This window comes from Nerophis ophidion, linkage group LG15, assembly GCF_033978795.1.
Source record: "Nerophis ophidion isolate RoL-2023_Sa linkage group LG15, RoL_Noph_v1.0, whole genome shotgun sequence".
Lineage (NCBI taxonomy): Eukaryota > Metazoa > Chordata > Actinopteri > Syngnathiformes > Syngnathidae > Nerophis > Nerophis ophidion.
The window spans coordinates 24,654,415-24,677,283 of NC_084625.1; the positions used below are offsets into that span (position 1 = coordinate 24,654,415).

A 22,869-nucleotide genomic window follows, 5' to 3' on the forward strand; every position below is an offset into this window, starting at 1 on the left:
TAATTTAATTGTTGCTTAAACGGGCTGCAGAAGAAGTAATAACCGGATATCAAACTACGTTTCACCCAATGGTTGCCTGAATAGTAGGGGTGTGTGAAAAAATCGATTCGAATACGGATCGAATCGATTCTCTTTTTTCTTTTAAATTGATTTATTATTATTATTTTTAATCAATCCAACAAACCACTACACAGCAATACCATAACAATGCAATCAAATTCCAAAACCAGACCTGACCCAGCAACACTCAGAACTGCAATAAACAGAGCAATTGAAAGGAGACACAAACACGACACAGAAGAAACCAAAAGCAGTGAAACAAAAATGAATAATATCAACAACAGTATCAATATTAGTGATAATAGCAGCATAGCAGTGATTAAAAATCCCTCATTGACATTATCATTAAACATTTATAAAAAAAAAAAAAGAACAATAGTGTCACAGTGGCTTACACTTGCATCGCATCTCATAAGCTTGACAACACACTGTGTCCAATGTTTTCAGAAAGATAAAATAAGTCATATTTTTGGTTCGTTTAATAGTTCAAACAAATTTACATTATTGCAATCAGTTGATAAAACATTGTCCTTTACAATTATAAAATATATTTTTTACAAAAATCTACTACTCTGCTAGCATGTCAGCAGACTGGGGTAGATCCTGCTGAAATCCTATGTATTGAATGAATACAGAATAGTTTTGAATCGTAAAAATATCGTTTTTGAATCGAGAATCGCGTTGAATCGAAAAAATCGATATATAATCGAATCGCGACCCCAAGATTCGATATCGAATTGAATAGTGGGAGACCCAAAGATTCGCAGCCCTACTGAATAGGCTGCAAAATAAATTACAGACATTGAGAGACAGATGTAAAGAGACTCCAGTCACGAGTACAGTCTACAATAACACCAGAAAAGATACTTGGTTTGTGGAGTCCTTTTGCTGGAAACTTGAATAATTCTCAACAAATGATGTTGTACAATAATGCAACTTTTAGGATGGTGTCATGTTGACCACGCCCCCATGGCCACAATTATATCGGCAATCTGGGGGAAACCCTGCACTGTTTTATCATCCATCCATTCATCCATCCATCCATCCATTTACTTCCGCTTATTCCCTTTTGGGGTCGCGGGGGTTGCTGGCGCCTATCTCAGCTACAATCGGGGGGAAGATGGGGTACACCCTGGACACGTCGCCATCTCATCCCAGGGCCAACACAGACAGACAACATTCACACTCACATACACACACTAGGGCCAATTTAGTGTTGCCAATCAACCTATCCCCAGGTGCATGTCTTTGGAGGTGGGAGGAAGCCGGAGTACCCGCAGGGAACCCACACATTCACGGGGAGGACATGCAAACAGTGCTTAGTAAAAACCCAATTTCAAACATCAACAAAGGTGCACACAGGATTTCAGTAACAAGATAAAAAAAAGAAAACAGGAGATGGTGCTGCATGCTTTGAATGGGAAAAAGTAAGACCATCGTGGACATATTGAAAAAAACATTTATAAAAAAATGTTTGAATGCATTTAATGCTAAGTTGGACTGTGTTGCTTTCTTGGTAGCGTTTATCGAGGTGACTTTTCTAAAATGTTTTAAAAACTATTATCCCACAGCAAATTCCATCCATACTCATTCAATACTGTCAAACATGTGTAAATTAACACAAACAATTCTCAGTATTTTAAAAAGCTTTCATCTTGAGAAATGTGTTTGTATCAACTGTGTTATTAGTTATTCCCTTGTTTGTCAACAAAGCCGTCATAAAGACGGACTAATCTTTTCCAGCTTCTATTTTAACGCAGCCCCGACTGAGGGAAATGTGACGTCACGCCGCCGCTATAGGAAGTGGTGACTGATTGGCCACGCCCCTGCGGGCTAAGGAGGACCCAAGGAAAGCAGTCAACGTGAGAGAGACGACAGATTTGAAGCTTGGCCGCCTGGAAGAAGCGTCAGCGGAGACATTTTTTCCCTTTTATTCCCTTTAAGATGGCATATCACAGTCCGTACAGAGCCCCGCCGCACATCAACACTCCTCCGGACCAGGGTTTTCTGTGGAATATCTTCCAACGGTAAGTACAGGGGCGCTCTGTCATTGCGGGCGGCTAGCGCTCATTTAAACCTGGGTGTGTGTATTTAAGCTGTATTGTTACGCACTAACTAGGTTTTCCAAGTTCTATATTAGCTCAAACGTTATTATAGACACCCATAAGCTAAACGGAAAGTGGGTTTTTCTAGAAGTACAGTTTTGTACTGCATAGCGTGTGATACGTCACTCTCAGGTACTACCCTTAGTCTGGTGCTACATTTCGCTATTTGTGACACTCATAAGTAAATGGTAAACAGCGCTTGTCTACCTTTTTAAGGAACTCAAAGCGCTTGGACACTATTTCCACATTCACCCATTCACACACACATTCACACACTGATGGCGGGAGCTGCCATGCAAGGGGTTAACCAGGACCCATCAGGAGCAAGGGTGAAGTGTCTTGCTCAAGGGCACAACGGACGTGACTAGGATGGTAGAAGGTGGGGATTGAACCAGGAACCCTCAGGTTGCTGGCATAGCCACTCTCCCAACTGTGCCATGCCGTCCCACATGCTGAATAAGACATGTCCCATAAGGTCACATTCTACTGTACAGTACAGTACCTTAGTAGGGTGCTAAATTCCACTATTAGTGACACTCATAAACTCACATTCTACTGTAGTACAGTACCTTTGTAGGGTGCTACATTCCACTATTAGTGACACTCTCAGGTCACATTCTACTGTAGTACTGTAGCTTTGTATGGTGCTAAATTCCACTATTAGTGACACTCATAAGGTCACATTATACTGTAGTACAGTAACTTAGTAGGGTGCTACATTCCACTATTAGTGACACTCTCAGGTCACATTCTACTGTAGTACAGTACCTTAGTAGGGTGCTAAATTCCACTGTTAGTGGCACTCATAAGGTCACATTCTACCGTAGTACAGTCCCTTAGGAGGGAACTAAATTTCACTATTAGTGACAATCGTAATCTCACATTCTACTGTAGTACTGTAGCTTTGTATGGTGCTAAATTCCACTATTAGTGACACTCATAAGTTCACATTATACTGTAGAACAGTAACTTAGTAGGGTGCTAAATTCCACTATTACTGACACTCATAAGGTCACATTATACTGTAGTACAGTACCTTAGTAGGGCGCTAAATTCCACTATTGCTGACACTCATAAGGTCACATTCTACTGTAGTACAGTAACTTAGTAGGGTGCTAAATTCCTCTATTACTGACACTCATAAGGTCACATTATACTGTAGTACAGTACCTTAGTAGGGTGCTAAATTCCACTATTACTGACACTCATAAGGTCACATTCTACTGTAGTACAGTACCTTAGGGGGAGCTAAAATTCACTATTAATGACACTCAGGTCACATTCTACTGTAATGCAGTACATAAGTATGGTGCTAAATTCCACTATTAGTGACACTCATTAGGTCACATTAAATGATAAATGGGTTGTACTTGTATAGCGCTTTTCTACCTTCAAGGTACTCAAAGCGCTTTGACATTACTTCCACATTTACCCATTCACACACACATTCACACACTGATGGAGGGAGCTGCCATGCAAGGCGCCAACCAGCACCCAGCTAAATTCCACTATTGCTGACACTCATAAGGTCACATTCTACTGTAGTACAGTAACTTAGTAGGGTGCTAAATTCCTCTATTACTGACACTCATAAGTTCACATTCTACTGTAGTACAGTTTTTTAGTATGGTGCTAAATTCCAATATTAGTGACACTCATAAGGTCACATTCTGCCGTTGCAGAGTACGTTAATATGGTGTACATTCCACTATTAGTGACACTCATAAGGTCACATTCTACTGTAGTACAGTACCTTAGTAGGGCGCTAAATTCCACTATTAGTGACACTCATAAGATCACATTCTACTGTAATACAGTTCCTTAGAAGGGTGCTACATTCCACTATTACTGACACTCATATGGTCACATTCTACAGTAGCAGAGTATGTTAATATGGTGTACATTCCACTATTAGTGACATTCATAAAGTCACATTCTACTTTAGTACAGTACATTAGTAGGGTGCTAAGTTCCACTATTAATGACACTCTCATGTCACATTCTACTGTAGTACAGTACCTTACTTAGTAGGGCGCTACATTCCACTATTAATGACACTCTCAGGTCACATTCTACTGTTGTACAGTATCTTAGTAGGCTGCTAAATTCCACTATTAGTGACACTCAAAAGGTCACATTCTACTGAAGTTAAGTGAATTATATTTATATAGCGCTTTTTCTCTAGTGACTCAAAGCGCTTTACAAAGTGAAACCCAATATCTAATTTTTACATTTAAACCAGTGTGGGTGGCACTGGGAGCAAGTGGGTAAAGTGTCTTGCCCAAGGACACAATGGCAGTGACTAGGATGGCAGAAGTGGGGATCGAACCTGCAACCCTCAAGTTGCTGGCACGGCTGCTCTACCAACCAAGCTATACCGCCCCATTACATTCTACTGTAATACAGTGCCTTAGTATGGTGCTAATGTCCACTACTAGTGACACTCATAAGGTCACATTCTACTGTAGTACAGTACCTTAGTAGGGTGCTTCATTCCACTATTAGGAACACACTCAGGTCACATAATACTGTAGTACAGTACCTTAGTATGGTGCTAAATTCCATTATTAGTGACACTCATAAGGTCACATTCTACTGTAGTACAGTATCTTAGGAGGGAGCTAAATTTCACTATTAGTGACAATCAATAGCTCACATTCTCCTCTAGTACAGTACCTTAGTTGGGTGCTACATTCCACTAATAATGACACTCTCAGGTCCCATTCTATTGTAGTACAGTACCTTAGTATGGTGCTAAATTCCACTCTAGTGACACTCATAAGATCATATTCTACTGTAGTACAGTACGTTAGTATGGTGCTAAATTCCACTATTAGTGACACTCATAAGGTCACATTCTACTGTAGAACAGTACCTTAGTCGGGAGCTTCATTCCACTATTACTGACACTAAACGAGCCTGACAGCTTGTCAACATGGTGGCACTTTTCAAACAAACACAGGAGTCATTGGAAGGTTTTGCCAAGGGGGTATTTCTCAGCAGTAAATATGCTGTGGAGCTCCAAAAACGCAATTCCCTGAAATTATACATTTATCAAGCTGAGTTTGTCCTACTATATAGTTTTACGTAATACTGCAGATTTTATCCCACTGCTTTGTTGCATTGGAATGCTGCAGAAGGCATTACAAACCACTATTTATGTGTGGTGCAAAGACACCATTCAAAACCACTTTTAATGTGCTGCTGGTTGCGATATATTTGTAGACGAGGATAGGGTCAATCAACAGCCTGTGAAGGACTTCCGAGTTCAGAGCAGACTTCAGTTTTAAAACTTGAGAATAACTAATGTTTTTAAAGTTGAGTAGCTATAGTCTTTTAGATGATTTTTCACTCACATTTTTGCAGTAGATTCTTCAAAGCAGTAGACCACTCCTGTCATATCAAGGATCTTTGACTGGTGTTTTTGCATTCGGTCCTTAAATACAGCAGACCACTTCTGCCGTATTGAGGATCTTTGACTAGCATTTTTTGCAGTAGGTTGAAACAGCAGAGCACTCCTGTCGTATAGCTCTAGGGTCTGTGACTCATGTTTTTTCAGTAATATAGAGGATCTTTGAGCAGCATTTTTGCAGTAGGTCCTTCAAAACAGCAGAGTACTTTGACCAACATTTTTGCAGTAAGTCCTTTGAAACAGCAGAGGACTCCTGTCACAAAGTTTTAGGTCTTTGACTAGCGTTTTTGCAGTAGGTCCTGAAAGGAGGGTGGCAAGTACCATCTCAGCAAATACAGTAGTGTAGTAGTCCTAAGTATTCATTAAAAACAAACAAGTATATTAAATATTATGGCCACTGTAACATTACACACAGTTTGAACAGTAACAATGTGCTTGAATATAAGAAAATTAAACACTGTACTTTAATTGAGTGATTCAGTGACGTACCACTAGAAAGAGCCCGCGCACCACTGGTAGTACACATACCACAGTAGCGTTTTTGCAATAAGTCCGTAGGAACAGCAAAGCAATCCTGCCTATCATGATTCTAATATGTTTAAAATGATTAAAATAAAATGTGGTGGACAAATGAACACAGTAGTATTTTATTTCCATAGACATCAGACAAGGCGGGACGGCATGAGACGAGAAGGAATATCACTGGAGGCTGCAGGCAGCATTTACTAGGATGCCACCAGATATTCGATCGTCAATCTGTGACGTCACAAATTGGCCACAGTTTAAAAAAAAAAGATGAGAGAATAGACTTTATGCTTTGGGATTGTTTTAACACGTGTATCCCTCATCTTAATAATGTTTATAAGTCAGAAAATAAATAAATCTTCATAGGTCCCTTCCCAGGGAGAGCAGACATTGTACAGCGAGTGATTGTTTTATTATATTCATAGTTTATATATCTTGTTCAGCACACAATACTGCTGCATGACTAGTGTTTCACTAAAGCTAGATCTCTTTAGCACATAGCTGCAGGGAGCACGGTGACATGGGTTAGTGAGTGTGCCTCAGAATAAGAAGGTCCTGTGTTCAATCCCCGGGCTCGGTGTCTTTCTATGTGGAGTTTGCATGTTCTCCCCATGACTGCGTGGGTTCCCTCCGGGTACTCTGCTTTCTCCCCTCCTCCAAAGACATGCATCTGGGGATAGGCTGACTGGCAACACTAAATTGGCCCTAGATTGTGAATGTTGTCTATCTGTGTTGGCCCTGCGGTGAGGTGGAGACTTGTCAACGGAGTACCGCGCCTTCCGCCAGAATGCAGCTGGGACAAGCTCCAGCACCCCTGCGATCCCGAAAAGGACAAGCGGTAGAAAATGAATGGATAGAAAAAATATTTTTTAATGACATATTTGACTTTGATCTATGTGTGGAGCAATTGCATCATTTACATAACAATGGTGATAAAATGGGTGGTTCACACCTCAGTTAATCTAGCCATTTTACTGTCTCTTGGTGCTTTTAGTGTTAAAATGAGCAAAATACATACATTTTACATGTTTTTATACATATCTATATGCCTGTTATTACATTACATATATACTTATATTTGTATATAAAACAATTTAGAGTTTTGGATGTTTTTTTAGAGCGCTTCATCGGTGGAATAGAACAACTCCGATTGGCTCCATTGTTAGCTGACTTTTGCTAATTTTTATTTACGAGTTAAAATGCATAAAAAAGGAAACCATGTGTTCTTGTCCTACACATGCACTCTCAATGATAGACCAAATACAAAAAAGTGCAGTTCCCTTTTAATAAAACAGCAGGACCCTGTTATGATAGACAAAATAAAACAAAGTGCAGTTCCCATTTAATAAAACAACAGAGCCCTATTACTATATATAGGATCTTTGACTAGTGTAAAAGTGCTTCTGTTTTTGTATGTGGTAACTTTATTTTTGACCATCTGGTGAGGTAAAAATATGAAGATGTTGCAGACTGAGCTTTGCATAGACATTATATACCAAATAAGAATAATAGTGAAAGGAGGTTCTGGTTCTTACGGAAAATGTTGGCACCAGAAAAATGAACTTGAATATGATTACTTCATATGTAGACTTATGAAGTCATCATGGAAACACAGTATTAGACATGTGGCACACAACATGACTCACACTCACATGAAGCACGTTGCCTCGTCTGCTACTGAGGAGCTCTGCTGAGCTGTGCTGGAATTCCCTCGGTCATGTGATCAGTCAGTAGAGCAGAGTTGAGGTGGGAGGGCTCCTGTGTCACGCATGCACACACAATGACTCACCGTGCAAACTTACATATATTTTGGCTCTAGCTCTAAGAAGATGCACTTTTGACTTGTCATAATGTTTCCATGACCTGTCACTAAATGAGTCATCATGGAACTGTCTGAAAAAGTGCCTTTCACAGGTTAGTTTTGCAGCTGGTCAAGTTTCTAGGTATATGCTGATCAAGAGACGTGGACGCTGCTTCTCCATGATGCAGTATGTTCCGTTCTCAGTTCCAGGGTTATCATCATACTTTCACAAATCATTTGTAGATGCTCACGGTCTGGTTCTTTTTCAGTGTGAAAAAAGGAAACCCAGATGGTTGCCTGTCAATGCTTCAGGCCAGAGTGGTTTTAATGATGTCCTCCATTTTGGGCTCACAGTAAAAAAAAAAAAGGCTTTAGGAAAAAATATCAGGAATCGTACCACACAGACACACTTTTGAATTTGTTAGTCGCTGTTTGGTCAAAGCTGAGCAGTCGACGGTGAGCGGCAACAGCCTCACCGCGACAAACCTCTCCTTTATGGAAAGGCTCTGGAAGTTGTTTTTCTACCCAAGGACTGTGTTTGCTTTAGCTGGGCGGGGTGGATGTAAAACTGTAAGTCACACAACACAAGTGGAGCAGAGCATGTTAGAAAAAAAAAAAGTCATGAATTCGTAGTTGCAAGCAGACATAAAGCGACACACCTACCAGTGGAAAGTCAACGCTGGGCTGCTATGGAAGTTTCCCGGTTCCTGGTCCTCCACCAGTTTTTTTTCTGAGCGCTATGTTGACACGTTGCTACGGAACAACTGAATCACATTAGATATAGGCTGCCTTTCATAATTGTTGTGCCTGTTGTGTGTTTCTGACCTGCTAATGATTTAGTGGTCATAAGACGATGACACACTGAGAGATCTTGGTATGCAGGTCAAGCATAAGTGAAAAAAACAATAAAATAAATACTATGAACTAGTATAATTTTGTCTAATTTAAATACATTTAGAAAAATTTTGTCTTTATTTTACGCCTTATTTCTCTTTATATTTATATCTATTGTACCTACACATGTGTCTGAATAGAAGACATTCAGACAAGTTGCAGGTATTTTTAAGGCAAAAAAAAACAAGATACATTTTCAAACCATCCATCCATCCATTTTCTACCGCTTATTCCCTTTCGGGGTCGCGGGGGGGCGCTGGCGCCTATCTCAGCTACAAACCAACAGGTTAAAAAAACTTAAATTGAGATTTTTCTTTAGCTGCATTTGTAGTCAAATAATTAGTTTATAAATTTTTGGGAAAGTCATACCTAAAACATGTCTTAATTGCTTTTATTCTGACACATTTGTAATTTAATTAATGAATTAATTTGTTTGCAAATGTTTAGAAAGATTACATCCATCCATCCATCATCTTCCGCTTATCCGAGGTCGGGTCGCGGGGGCAACAACCTAAGCAGGGAAACCCAGACTTCCCTCTCCCCAGCCACTTCGTCTAGCTCTTCCCGGGGGATCCCGAGGCGTTCCCAGGCCAGCCGGGAGACATAGTCTTCCCAACGTGTCCTGGGTCTTCCCCGTGGCCTCCTACCGGTTGGACGTTCCCTAAACACCTCCCTAGGGAGGCATTCGGGGGGCATCCTGACCAGATGCCCGAACCACCTCATCTGGCTCCTCTCGATGTGGAGGAGCAGCGGCTTTACTTTGAGTTCCTCCCGGATGGCAGAGCTGCTCACCCTATCTCTAAGGAAGATGTGTTGGTGGGATTGAGGAGGTCTTCGAAGTATTCCTTCCACCTATCCACAACATCCGCAGTTGAGGTCAGCAGAACACCATCCGCACCATACACGGTGTTGATAGTGCACTGCTTCCCCTTCCTGAGGCGGCGGACGGTGGTCCAGAATCGCTTCGAAGCCGTCCGGAAGTCGTTTTCCATGGCTTCCCCGAACTCCTCCCATGTCCGAGTTTTTGCCTCCGCGACCGCTGAAGCTGCACACCTTTTGGCCTGTCGGTACCTGTCCACTGCCTCCGGAGTCCTATGAGCCAAAAGGACCCGATAGGACTCCTTCTTCAGCTTGACGGCATCCCTCACCGCTGGTGTCCACCAAGGGGTTTTAGGATTTCCGCCCAGACAGGCACCAACTTCCTTGCGGCCACAGCTCCGATCTGCCGCCTCGACAAAAGAGGTGCGGAACATGGTCCACTCGGACTCAATGTCCAGCACCTCCCTCGTGACATGTTCAAAGTTCTTCCGGAGGTGGGAATTGAAACTTTGTCTGACAGGAGACTCTGCCAGACGTTCCCAGCAGACCCTCACAATGTGTTTGGGCCTGCCAGGTCTGTCCGGCATCCTCCCCCACCATCGCAGCCAACTCCCCACCATGTGGTGATCGGTAGAAAGCTCCGCCCTTCTCTTCACCCGAGTGTCCAAAACATAAGGCCGCAAATCCGATGACACAACTACAAAGTCGATCATGGAACTGCAGCCTAGGGTGTCCTGGTGCCAAGTGCACATATGGACACCCTTATGCTTGAAAATGGTGTTTGTTATGGACAAACTGTGACGAGCACAAAAGTCCAATAACAAAACACCACTCGGGTTCAGATCCGGGCGGCCATTCTTCCCAATCACGCCTCTCCAGGTTTCACTGTCGTTGCCAACTTGAGCGTTGAATTCTCCCAGTAGGACAAGGGAATCACCCGGGGGAAAACTTTCCAGTACTCCCTCGAGTGTTCCCAAAAAGGGTGGGTACTCTGAACTGCTGTTTGGTGCGTAAGCACAAACAACAGTCAGGACCCGTCCCCCCACCCGAAGGCGGAGGGAGGCTACCCTTTCGTCCACCGGGTTGAACTCCAACGTACAGGCTTTGAGCCGGGGAGAAACAAGAATTGCCACCCCAGCCCGTCGCCTCTCACTGCCGGCAACGCCAGAGTGGAAGAGGGTCCAATCCCTCTCGAGAGTAGTGGTTCCAGAGCCCTTGCTGTGCGTCGAAGTGAGTCCGACTGTATCCAGCCGGAATTTCTCGACTTCGCGCACTAACTCAGGCTCTTTCACCCCCAGTGAGGTGACGTTCCACGTCCCAATAGCTAGCTTCTGTAGCCGAGGATCGGACCGCCAAGTGCCCTGCCTTCGGCTGCCGCTCAGCTCACATTGCACCCGACCTCTATGGCCCCTGCTATGGGTGGTGAGCCCATTGGAGGGGTGACCCACGTTGCCTCTTCGGGCTGTGCCCGGCCGGGCCCCATGGGAACAGGCCCGGCCACCAGGCGCTCGCCATCGTGCCCCGGGCCTGGCTCCAGAGGGGGGCCCCGGTGACCCGCGTCCGGGCGAGGGAAATCTGGGTACATGCTTTTTCTTCTTCATAAAGGTCTTCGAGCTGCTCTTTGTCTGATCCCTCACCTAGAACCTGTTTGCCTTGGGAGACCCTACCAGGGGGCTTTATGCCCCCGGACAACATAGCTCCTAGGATCATTGGGACACGCAAACTCCTCTACCACGATAAGGTTGCAGCTCAGAGAGGAGAGAAAGATTACATTGCACAATATAAAAATATAAATATAAATTGGGCTCACAGTAAAAAAAAAGGCTTTAGGAAAGATTACATTGCACAATATAAATATAAATTTGGCAGATGATAAAGCTTTTGATACTATCGTCATATCGTAATAATGCATGTATTATAATAATAATAATAATAATAATAACAGGTTGATCGGCAACACTATTTTGGCCCTTGTGTGTGAATATGAGTCTATCTGTGTTGGACATGCAATGAGGTGGTGACTTGTCCAGGGTGTACCCCACCTTCCGCCCTTGTGCAGCTGGGATAGGCTCCAGCACCCCCCACCCCCACCCCGAAAGGGAAAAAGCGTTAGAAAATGGATGAATGGATAATGCACATCCCAGTGGTGTCCCACAACTTTGATGGCAGCAAGCGAACAAAGTCATCCTCAACGCAATGTGGCATCCTCGCTCGCAAGCTAGTGGCTAATGTCCCTGCACAGTGCAAACCCACTTCTGAATCACTAGTCATCGCCTCCATGGCGGCAAATACACTCTTTCTTACAAATCATTATTGCTGGAGGACAAAGAATGGTTAAACATGTTAGATGATACAATAAGCCATACTAACTGCTATTCTAGAGTGCTTGGATGTAAACAGGAGTGGGCAGCTCAATACAAATATTGACAGTACAGTACAGGAGTGGGCAAACTTTTCGGCTCGGGCCACATTGGCTTTTAAAATTTGACAGATGGGCCGAGCGAACACATGATGCATTTCAAAGCATATCGTATCTGTTGGAACTAAGAGTAGACTTCCCAAACAAGGAATATATATCTATTTTCAACAATATCATATCGGAACCTCAAAGAAACCCCAAAATGGGATTAAACTGTTAACACTTAATATTTTTTTCAGTGGGAGCAGTGTTGATCATCCTTTTTTTGCCAAAGCGTGGAAGTCTAGTATCAGTTTTATTGTGGCAATCCTCAAAACAGATCTTTGCCTTATTTTTTTTGTAATATGTAGAGAGCCCGGAAATAAAAAGACCAACGGGCCGGATGTGGCCCCTGGGCCGTAGTTTTCCTATCACTGGTATAGTAGTATACATAGTATTGTATATAAGTAAAATATTAGTATATGGCCAATACCTCAGTGAATAGGTCAATATTTTTTCTTGTCACAAAATAGTTTTTTTGTCGTTTTTGTTTACAAACTCAGGAAATACGTCACTGGGCACAGGAGGACTTTAAGGGCACAGTCTAATGGGTTTAAATCAAAGCAAAGAGTAGGAAATAATTTTAATATTTAGTGATCAAAATTGAATAACTTATTCATCTTGAATATTTGAAGTATTATTGTTTAGTGATCAAAATTGAATAACTTATTCATCTTGAATATTTGAAGCAACAGCAATAGTCATCTCAGGCCATTCAATCGATCGCAACTGTACTTGCTTGGTTTGTCTTGAAAGACGTTTTGCCGTTCATCCGAGTAGGCTTCATCAGTGTGCTCGTAGACTTAGATTGGTCAGATCTAGTCCAGCAGCTGGTGCTAATACCGCAAATATTTATACTCCAAAAAAACGGGAGTGTATGACTGGGCAAGGATGGTTTCTCCCCATCGTAGTGAGAAAAACAACTGTTGTAACGCAAATGAGAAATCCTAACCGTCAAAGCCAACGACAGTCGTTGAAGTGTAATTTCCCCTCGTTAGCATTGAGGTATTGTGTGGGTGAACGATTGTTGTAGATCGACTACTACCAGTCCAAAATAGTTGGAATCCCCTGCGTAAGCATTCCATTCAGTTGCAAACAAATGGCGCAAATGGCGTTTAACTCCTGTTATTTGTTGGAGGCTAAATTGCAGTCTTTTAGGAATAGTTGAAAGGACGGTGTTACAGTGGGGCAAAAAAGTATTTAGTCAGCCACCGATTGTGCAAGTTCTGCCACTTAAAATGATGACAGAGGTCTGTAATTTCCATCATAGGTACACTTCAACTGTGAGAGACAGAATGTGACAAAAAATCCAGGAACTCTCATTGTAGGAATTTTAAAGAATTTATTTGTAAATTATGGTGGAAGTATTTGGTCAACCATTCAAAGCTTTCACTGATGGAAGGAGGTTTTAGCTCAAAATCTCACGATACATGGCCCCATTCATTCTTTCCTTAACACGGATCAATCGTCCTGTCCCCTTAGCAGAAAAACAGCCCCAAAGCATGATGTTTCCACCCCCATGCTTCACAGTAGGTTTGGTGTTCTTGGGATGCAACTCAGTATTCTTATTCCTCCAAACACGACAAGTTGGTTTTATAACAAAATTGATACATGGATTGATACAGCAGAAGATTGGGAGAATGTCCTGTGGTCAGATAAAACCAAAATAGAACTTTTTGAGCCAAAACCTCCTTTCATTTGTGAGAGCTTTGAATTGTTGACCAAATACTTATTTTCCACCATAATTTACAAATACATTCTTAAAAATTCCTACAATGTGAGTTCCTGGATTTTTTTTCACATTCTGTCTCTCACAGTTGAAGTACACTATGATGAAAATTACAAACCTCTGTCATCATTTTAAGTGGGAGAACTTGCACAATCAGTGGCTGACTAAATACTTTTTTGCCTTACTGTATATGTGAGACACAGGTGGTGTTGCAGACAACCACCTCTGTTCAGTGATGGTTTTTCAACCTCTTTCATACCATCTGTCCTTCCTGTCAAGAATCTGTACATTTTTGTTCTCAAAGGAGTGCTGTTTCTCCCTGAGGAGCAGGTAGACAGCCGAGTCTTGGCCTGAAGAATTTGCCCGTCTATGCTGTGCCATGAGTCGGCTTAGTGGTTGTTTTGTTTCCCCAATATATGAATCATTGCAATCATCATTATACTGGACAGCAGGGTTTCCCGCAGCGCTTTGTTGTTAAGGCGGCCGTCTTAACATCAAAGTGCCACCACCTAAACTAAGGTCTTAAAGGCCTACTGAAATTAGATTTTTTTATTTAAACGGGGATAGCAGGTCCATTCTATGTGTCATACTTGATAATTTCGCGATGATGCCATATTTTTGCTGAAAGGATTTAGTAGAGAAAATCGACAATAAAGTTCGCAACTTTTGGTCGCTCTTAAAAAAGCCCTGCCTTTCCCGGAAGTAGTGCGCGTGACGTCACAGATTGTCGGACTCCTCACATCCACCCATTGATTACAATCAAGGACGCCAGCAGCGCGAGCGATTCTGACGGAGAAAGCGACAATTTCCCCATTAATTGGAGCAAGGATGAAAGATTTGTGTTTGACGATATTGATAGCGGCAGACTAGAAAAAAAAAAAGCGACAGCTCCGGGCGACTTCAGTGTGAGCGTTTCAGATGTAATTAGACACATGTACAAGGATAATTCTGGAAGATGCCTTATCTGCTTATTGTTTTAATAGTGTTTTAGTGAGATTTTAAAGATTGTAAAGTAAAGATTGTAAAGATACCTCGAGTTCGGATGGCTGCGTTGAACACACTGTGTCTCAGAGAGACGCCGAGGAGCCAAACTCACAGCTGCTGCAGAACGACGAATAATCCACGGATGTCTTCGGTAAGATATATATCACAATTTCCCCATCCAAAAACATGCTGATTGACGTAGAGAAAACATGTTCGCTTGACCGCTCTGCTTTCACAACAAACAAAGAAACGCCGGCTGGGTCTCGGTGCTAAAGAAAGCTGCAATCCACCGCTTTCCACCAACAGCATTGTTCTTTATAGTCTCCATTATTAAATGTACAAAGTGCAAAAGATTCAGCAACACAGATGTCCAAAATACAGTATAATTATGCGGTTAAAGCAGACGACTTTTAGCTGTGTGTGTGCGCAGCGCTAATATTTCCTCACAGTGCGTGACATCACGCGTATACGTCATAATTCCGCGGCGTTTTCATCAAGAAACTCCCGGGAAATTTAAAATTGCAATTTAGTAAACTAAAAAGGCCGTATTGGCATGTGTTGCAATGTTATAATTTAATCATTGACTGCGTGGTCGGTAGTAGTGGGTTTCAGTAGGCCTTTAACAAGCTGCTCTGCTTAGTTCTGCCTCTGTCAGTATGTCTTTGCAGCACCCAGCATTGTCCCACCCACAGAACCATCTGATTGGTTACACGCAGAGCGGTAACAGCCAATCAGCAGTGCGTAGTCAGAGCACATGTAACAGCCAATCAGCAGTGCGTATTCAGAGCGCATGGAATCAGTGCTCAAGCAAGCAGAGGAGAGACGGTGGGTTGAGCAGAAAGGTGTTTAGCAGGTGAGCATAATGCAGCGGACTCTCCCCAAATTATAATAAACACTTCCAAGTCAACTACTAGTAACATCACTATGAGCCCATTGACGTTCTAGAAACATAAGCGGCAGGTCAGCTCAGCTCGCTCGCAGTCCTTGAGGTGAAGGCTAATTAGCTTTTAGCGTAACGTTAGCTAATTTTTTTCGTGCGTGTTACGGACAACAAAGCCCTGTCTGTCTGAGAGAAAGATACGCATTATTGACCTACAGCTAACAACTTAAGTTTTTTTTACCTTTTTCTGTGTTGATTGAGCTGTGTTGAAGCAGCAAAAAAAGACATTATGTTAAATGAAGAGTTTCCTGAGGCTGTCTCTGATAGTTGATATAATAATGTAACTGCATCATAAAGCCTACATGAACTATTTTGTGTTCAGGGATGAATAATCTCCTATTGCTATTGTACTTTTTTTTTCAACTATAGTTACATTTATCATTAGTAATGTAGCAGCTTAGTTTTAAATGACAGGGTCCCTGCTATCACATGTTGATAAAAATATAACATTTACATAATAAAACTCAACTACAGGCTTCCCAAATGCTGTAATAAATTAAGCATGATGAGTTGAGCAAATGTCAGCATGTGGCCCCGCTTATAACTCTTTTTTTTCCAAACGCTTATTGCAAACGCTTACTTACAGTAAGTCATTAATTTGACTTTGTAAGTCATTATTTTGACTTGGTAAGCCATGATTTTGTGATTATTTTGACTTTTTAAATTACTAAGTCATAATAATTATGTACATAGTATCTCAGGTAACTAGGACTGTTTTGTTTTTACTTTACAGAAAAAATATCAAGATATACCGTATTTCCTTGAATTGCCGTAGGGCATATAGTATGCGCCTGCCTTGAATTACTGCCGGGTCACACTAGCTTCCCAAAATAATTAGCGCATGCTTAGTATTACCGCCTGGTCAAACTCGTGACGTCACGAGTGACACTTCCCCTGTCATTATTTTCAAAATAGAGGAGGCTGATTTCAATACCGGTAATTTGAAATCGCAAAAAGGGAAGAAGATTAAGAGCTATTCAGTATGATTTAAGGTTTAAGCTTACATTAAACTCAAATTTTTACTGCATACCTTTGGTAAGTAGCGCATGCTTACTTTTATCGCGTGCCTTTGGTAAGCGCAGGAGTGAGAAGAGGTTTTAAGTTAATGAGCGCCCCAGCGGCAATTCAAGGAAATACGGTATATCGTATTATCGCCATTTAGAAAATGGAGCGGAAAACACAACCAAAAGTTTTACTATTCACTCAACGAAGCCGGCATACTTCACCGCAATCTGTAGTCTATTGCGCCCCACGCTGTAGTGGAAGTGACGGTGGAGACGTGAGGGCGACAGGCCGAGTTACACCGATCCTTACACCCACCCCCCTTCTTCCCCGCCCCCTCCCCCTGGAGAGTCACCACCTAAACGAACACATTTTGTGGGGGAAACATTGGGATAGCATACACCAGATTTTTTTTTGTGGGTGTGGGTTGTCCGGTCTTTGAGGATGTACCATTCTCTGTCTCAGGGTGTTGCCTGGTTTGAATTGTACTGGGATGTTGTGTTGGTTAAAAATTCTTCTAAATTCTCAGTTAGACATCTGCTCCCAGTGCCACCCACACTGGTTTAAATGTAACTTAGATATCGGGTGTCACTATGTAAAGCGCTTTGAGTCACTTGAGAAAAGCGCTATATAAATATTCACTTCACTTCACTTCACCTAATACATATGGAATGACAATATTTTCTCCGTTCCGCTGCACACTCCGCCTCCTGGCCGCCATCTTGGGTAGGACCACGATTTGTCCTATCCTGCTGTCAGCCCGTCGGCTCCGCCTCTCCACAGTTCTCCATCGCCAAACTCAAGCCGGGCTTCAGTCCGGTTGAGACTACCCCCCCGCCCCCTTTTTTTTGGGGGGGGGGGGGGGGGGGGGGGAGCGGGAAAAAATAAAAAAAATTATATATATATATATATATATTTATATATATATTAGGCCATATCGCTTGTTTGAATAGAAGAAACTGAACACATGATTTAAAAATGGTATAAAATAAAACAATATGGTGCATTGTGGTTGTCAGACAGCACAAATGAAAAAACAAGTCAACTGTATAGTGAAATGTGATGACCCAAAAGTAGCATAGTCACCTTTAACTGCTGAGGTTTTTTTTTCAGTTCACTTTGAATTCTTATCAATAAATAAACACACACACACCTAGCGTGTATTCTTTAGGTGAGCTGGTGTGCATTGTGAATAGCGCTCCCTTTATCCTCTGCTGCGGACCATCAAACAGTGACACGTGCGCCCAGGAGGATACCATTTCAATCTGTTGCCCTCTGCAATTTGTCTTGTGGAGTGTGAAGTTGTTCATGCAGGCGATATCTAATCTGTGTTCTCCCCATCTCTGCAGGGTCGACAAGGACCGCAGTGGTGTGATATCAGACTCTGAGCTCCAGCAAGCCTTATCGAATGGTATGCATGTTTTATTTTTCCCCCCGTTTCTCCCCTTCTTGGCCACTCTTTTACAGCAAAAAATAATTTTCACTCAGATTTTGTCGGGGGTGGAAATTTATTTAATTATCTCTACCCAAACAACACTGGATAATGCATCACTTATCTGTGAAGCCGAAAAAAGAAAATCAATACACTCAAATGTATTGCATCTTTTAATTTTCTGCATCAATAGCATTTGTTTAAGTCTCTTCTTATTACACCCACCACTGATTCACGTAAACAAAGAATGGCTTCAAATTGTTAGGGTAATCACATGTACACACACTGGTCACAACATTAAGTACACGTGCACAAGCAAATATCAAAAGAGCTGCAGCTTGCTTTGTTGCCTGATGACTCTGTAATTAAAACAAGATGTCCGTCCCCATGAGAAAAAATCTCCTGGCTTCTTTCCACTTCAGAGGGGGAAATAAAAGTGTAGAAGCGAGCCACAGCGGCTTTAAAAGAAGAAGCTGTTATCAGGCTGGGCTTTGGGTCCGGCTCTGCATACTGATTTTGTGCGTACACTGAGTGCATGAGGATTTTACTCATGCATTGATTCCACGCGTCATTATGTTCTATAATACATCCGCTTATGAAGTCCATATTTAAAAACAAAAATATAACACTAAGACGGCAAAGTTGTAATTACATGAGGATGAATCAGTGATGACTGTGAGGACAAAAGTCAGACGAAAGGAGCAAAAAGTTACTTTTCCTCTCAAAAATCAATTATATTAGTGTTTCCTACAGGACTGTTGTCTATCTGTGGCAGTTGTTTGCTGGGCAGATCACCCCTCGAATGTAATTACTAATACTATTCCATTTCTGACCTTTCCTAAAAGTTTTATCAAAATCTTTTGAGTTATGTTGCTAACTAACAAACAAGCAAACACCAGCAAATGTCCTGGCAGAAGTAATTAATGGAAGAAATACATTAATTTTTTTTTAAATGCTGTACATTACACTACAGTACATGTATTATAGGTTATTATACTGCAGTGTTAGGGGTAACAGTGTTGCTACCTAGCTAACCTTTGCTCGTAATGAGTAATCTAATCTATTACCTTTACGCATGTTACAACGCCGTTACTGATACATTTGATCAGGGATCTTCGATAATATCGGACGGCTGATATTATCGGCCGATAAATGCTTTAAAATGTAACATTGGAAATTATCAGTATCTGTTTCATAATTATTGGTATTGGTTTCTAAAAGTAAAATTTATGACTTTTTAAAACGCTGCTGTGTACACAGACGTAGGGAGAGGTACAGAGTGGCAATAAACCTTAATGGCACTTCCTTTGAGTGCCGTCCTAGTCACATAATATCAACGGCTTTTCACGTTCACAAGTTAATGCAATGCATACTTGTTCAACAGCCATACAGGTCACATTAAGGGTGGCCGTATAAAGAACTTTAACACTGTTACAAATATGCGCCACAATGTGAACTCACACCAAACAAGAATGACAAACACATTTCGGGAGAACATCCGCACTGACAACATAAACACAACAGAACAAATACCCAGAATCCATTGCAGCACGCTACAATATACACCCCCCGCTACCCCATACTCCCTCACCTCAACCCTGCCCACTTAAACTTCCTTCATGCTCTCTCAGGGAGAACATGTCCCAAATTCCAAGCTGCTGTTTTGAGGCATGTTAAAAAAAATAATGCACTTTGTGACTTCTATGATAAACAGAGCATTGCCATGTTGGCATTTTTTTTCCATAACTTGAGTTGGTTTATTTTGGAAAACCTTGTTACATTGTTTAATGTCTCCAGCGGGGCATCACAACAAAATTAGGCACAATAATGTGTCAATTCCATGACTGTATATATCGGTATTGGTTGATATCGGTATCAGTAATTAAGAGTTGGACAATATCGGAATATCAGATATCTGTAAAAAGCCATTATCGGACATCTCTACATTTGATGTAACCTGGCATGCTACTTTTAATGTGGTTGTATGTCAACAAGACAATATCAATTAATCAATCAATCAATGTTTACTTATATAGCCCTAAATCACTAGTGTCTCAAAGGGCTGCACAGACTACCACGACATCCTCGGTAGGCCCACATAAGGGCAATAATGACAATAATGACCCAGTGGGACGTCGGTGACAATGATGACTATGAGAACCTTGGAGAGGAGGAAAGCAATAGATGTCGAGCGGGTCTAACATGATATTGTGAGAGTACAATCCATAATGGATCCAACACAGTCGCGAGAGTCCAGTCCAAAGCGGATCCAACACAGCAGCGAGAGTCCCGTTCACAGCGGAGCAAGCAGGAAACCATCCCAAGCGGAGGCGGATCAGCAGCGCAGAGATGTCCCCAGCCGACACACAGGCAAGCAGTACATGGCCACCGGATCGGACCGGACCCCCTCCACAAGGGAGAGTGGGACATAGAAGAAAAAGAAAAGAAACGGCAGATCAACTGGTCTAAAAAGGGAGTCTATTTAAAAGCTAGAGTATACAAATGAGTTTTAAGGTGAGACTTAAATGCTTCTACTGAGGTGGCATCTCGAACTGTTACCGGGAGGGCATTCCAGAGTACTGGAACCCGAAATGAAAAAGCTCTATAGCCCGCAGACTTTTTTTGGGCTTTGGGAATCACTAATAAGCCGGAGTCCTTTGAACGCAGAAATCGCAGATTTCTTGCCGGGACATACAGTACAATACAATCGGCAAGATAGGATGGAGCTAGACCGTGTAGTATTTTATACGTAAGTAGTAAAACCTTAAAGTCACATCTTAAGTGCACAGGAAGCCAGTGCAGGTGAGCCAGTACAGGCGTAATGTGATCAAACTTTCTTGTTCTTGTCAAAAGTCTAGCAGCCGCATTTTGTACCAACTGTAATCTTTTAATGCCAGACATGGGGAGACCCGAAAATAATACGTTACAGTAGTCGAGGCGAGACGTAACAAACGCATGGATAATGATCTCAGTGTCTTTAGTGGACAGAATGGAGCGAATTTTAGCGATATTACGGAGATGAAAGAAGGCCGTTTTAGTAACGCTTTTAATGTGTGCCTCAAAGGAGAGAGTTGGGTCGAAGATAATACCCAGATTCTTTACCGTGTCGCCTTGTTTAATTGTTTGGTTGTCAAATGTTAGAGTTGTATTATTAAATAGAGGTCGGTGTCTGGCAGGACCGATAATCAGCATTTCCGTTTTTTTGGCGTTGAGGTTGCAAAAAGTTAGCGGACATCCATTGTTTAATTTCATTAAGACACGCCTCCAGCTGACTACAATCCGGCGTGTTGGTCAGCTTTAGGGGCATGTAGAGTTGGGTGTCATCAGCATAACAGTGAAAGCTAACACCGTATTTTCGTATGATGTCACCTAGCGGCAGCATGTAGATGCTGAAGAGTGCAGGGCCAAGGACCGAACCCTGGGGAACTCCACACGTTACCTTAACGTAGTCCGAGGTCACATTGTTATGGGAGACACACTGCATCCTATCAGTAAGATAGGAGTTAAACCAAGACAGGGCTAAGTCTGACATACCAATTTGTGTTTTGATACGTTCTAATAAAATATTATGATCGACAGTATCGAAAGCAGCGCTAAGATCGAGGAGCAGCAACATAGATGACTCATCAGAATCCATCGTTAGCAATAGATCATTAGTCATTTTTGCGAGGGCTGTCTCCGTGGAGTGATTTGCCCTGAAACCGGATTGAAAGGTTTCACATAGATTGTTAGACGCTAAGTGTTCATTTAACTGCTCCGCAACAATTTTTTCGAGGATTTTTGAAATAATGGGAAGGTGAGACACCGGTTGGTAGTTTACCATGAGGTCAGGATCGAGGTTAGGTCTTTTAAGAAGAGGATGAATAACCGCTTTTTTGAATGCTAGGGGAACAGTGCCCGAAGAAAGTGATAAGTTTATAATATTTAGCACTGATGGACCTAATAATACAAAGAGCTCCTTGATCAGTTTCCCAGGAAGAGGGTCAAGTAAACATGTTGTTTGTTTTATTCCATTTACACGTTGTAACAATTCCTCTAATGTTATTTCCTCAAAACGAGAGAAACTATTTTGGAGGGCAGTTTCCGCCGTATATACCATCGTATCAGTGTTAATAGAACCCCGTTGTAGCTGGGACGCATTGTCTTTAATCTCCTTTCTAATGACTTCAATTTTCTTACTAAAGAATTGCATAAAGTCATCAGCTGAGTGGGTGGAGCTACTGGAAGGAGTCCCTTGTTGGGTTAGCGATGCTACCGTACTAAACAAAAATTTAGGATCGTTTTTATTACGGTGGATGAGATTTGAGTAATATTTAGCTTTAGCTAAGGTAAGCATGCGTTTATAAGTTATTAAACCATCACTCCATGCTTGATGGTGCACCTCAAGTTTAGTCGTGCGCCATTTGCGTTCCAGCTTTCTACATAATAATTTCTGAGCTCTAGTTTCTTCTGTAAACCACGGGGTGCGCTTTTTTGGAGCCTTTTTTAACTTTAGCGGTGCTATGTTTTCTATGGTTTCGCGCAGGACGTCGTTAAAGTTGTTAGTGAGGTTATCAATAGAGCCCACATATTTAGGGAATGGTCCCATTACCGAGGGCAGTAGGTCAGCAAGAGTTGTCGTTGTGGCCGTATTAATGTTGCGGCTGCTATAGCAGTTATTATTATTATTAGTTTGACGAACATGCGTCTGAACCTCGAATTTTATAAG

At 42.0% G+C, this 22,869-nt stretch overlaps 1 protein-coding gene and 1 long non-coding RNA gene across 3 annotated transcripts in view; one reads left to right on the top strand and one right to left on the bottom strand.

Annotated features, from left to right (window-relative positions):
• Positions 1–1,861: 1,861 nt before the first annotated feature.
• The window catches only part of pdcd6 (programmed cell death 6), a 34,332-nt gene continuing 13,324 nt past the window's right edge, over positions 1,862–22,869 (top strand). For both annotated transcript variants that reach the window (XM_061921905.1, XM_061921906.1), the window contains exons 1-2: positions 1,862–2,087; positions 18,079–18,140. In XM_061921905.1, coding sequence (XP_061777889.1) covers positions 2,005–2,087; positions 18,079–18,140 — 145 coding nt within the window. In that variant the 5' untranslated portion in view covers positions 1,862–2,004. The remainder of the gene's footprint in view (positions 2,088–18,078; positions 18,141–22,869) is intronic.
• LOC133569843 (uncharacterized) lies at positions 6,209–8,707 on the bottom strand. Its single transcript, XR_009809935.1, has 2 exons — positions 8,567–8,707; positions 6,209–8,471 (listed from the first exon to the last, which is right to left on the bottom strand). It is a non-coding gene; the product is annotated as an uncharacterized LOC133569843 (long non-coding RNA).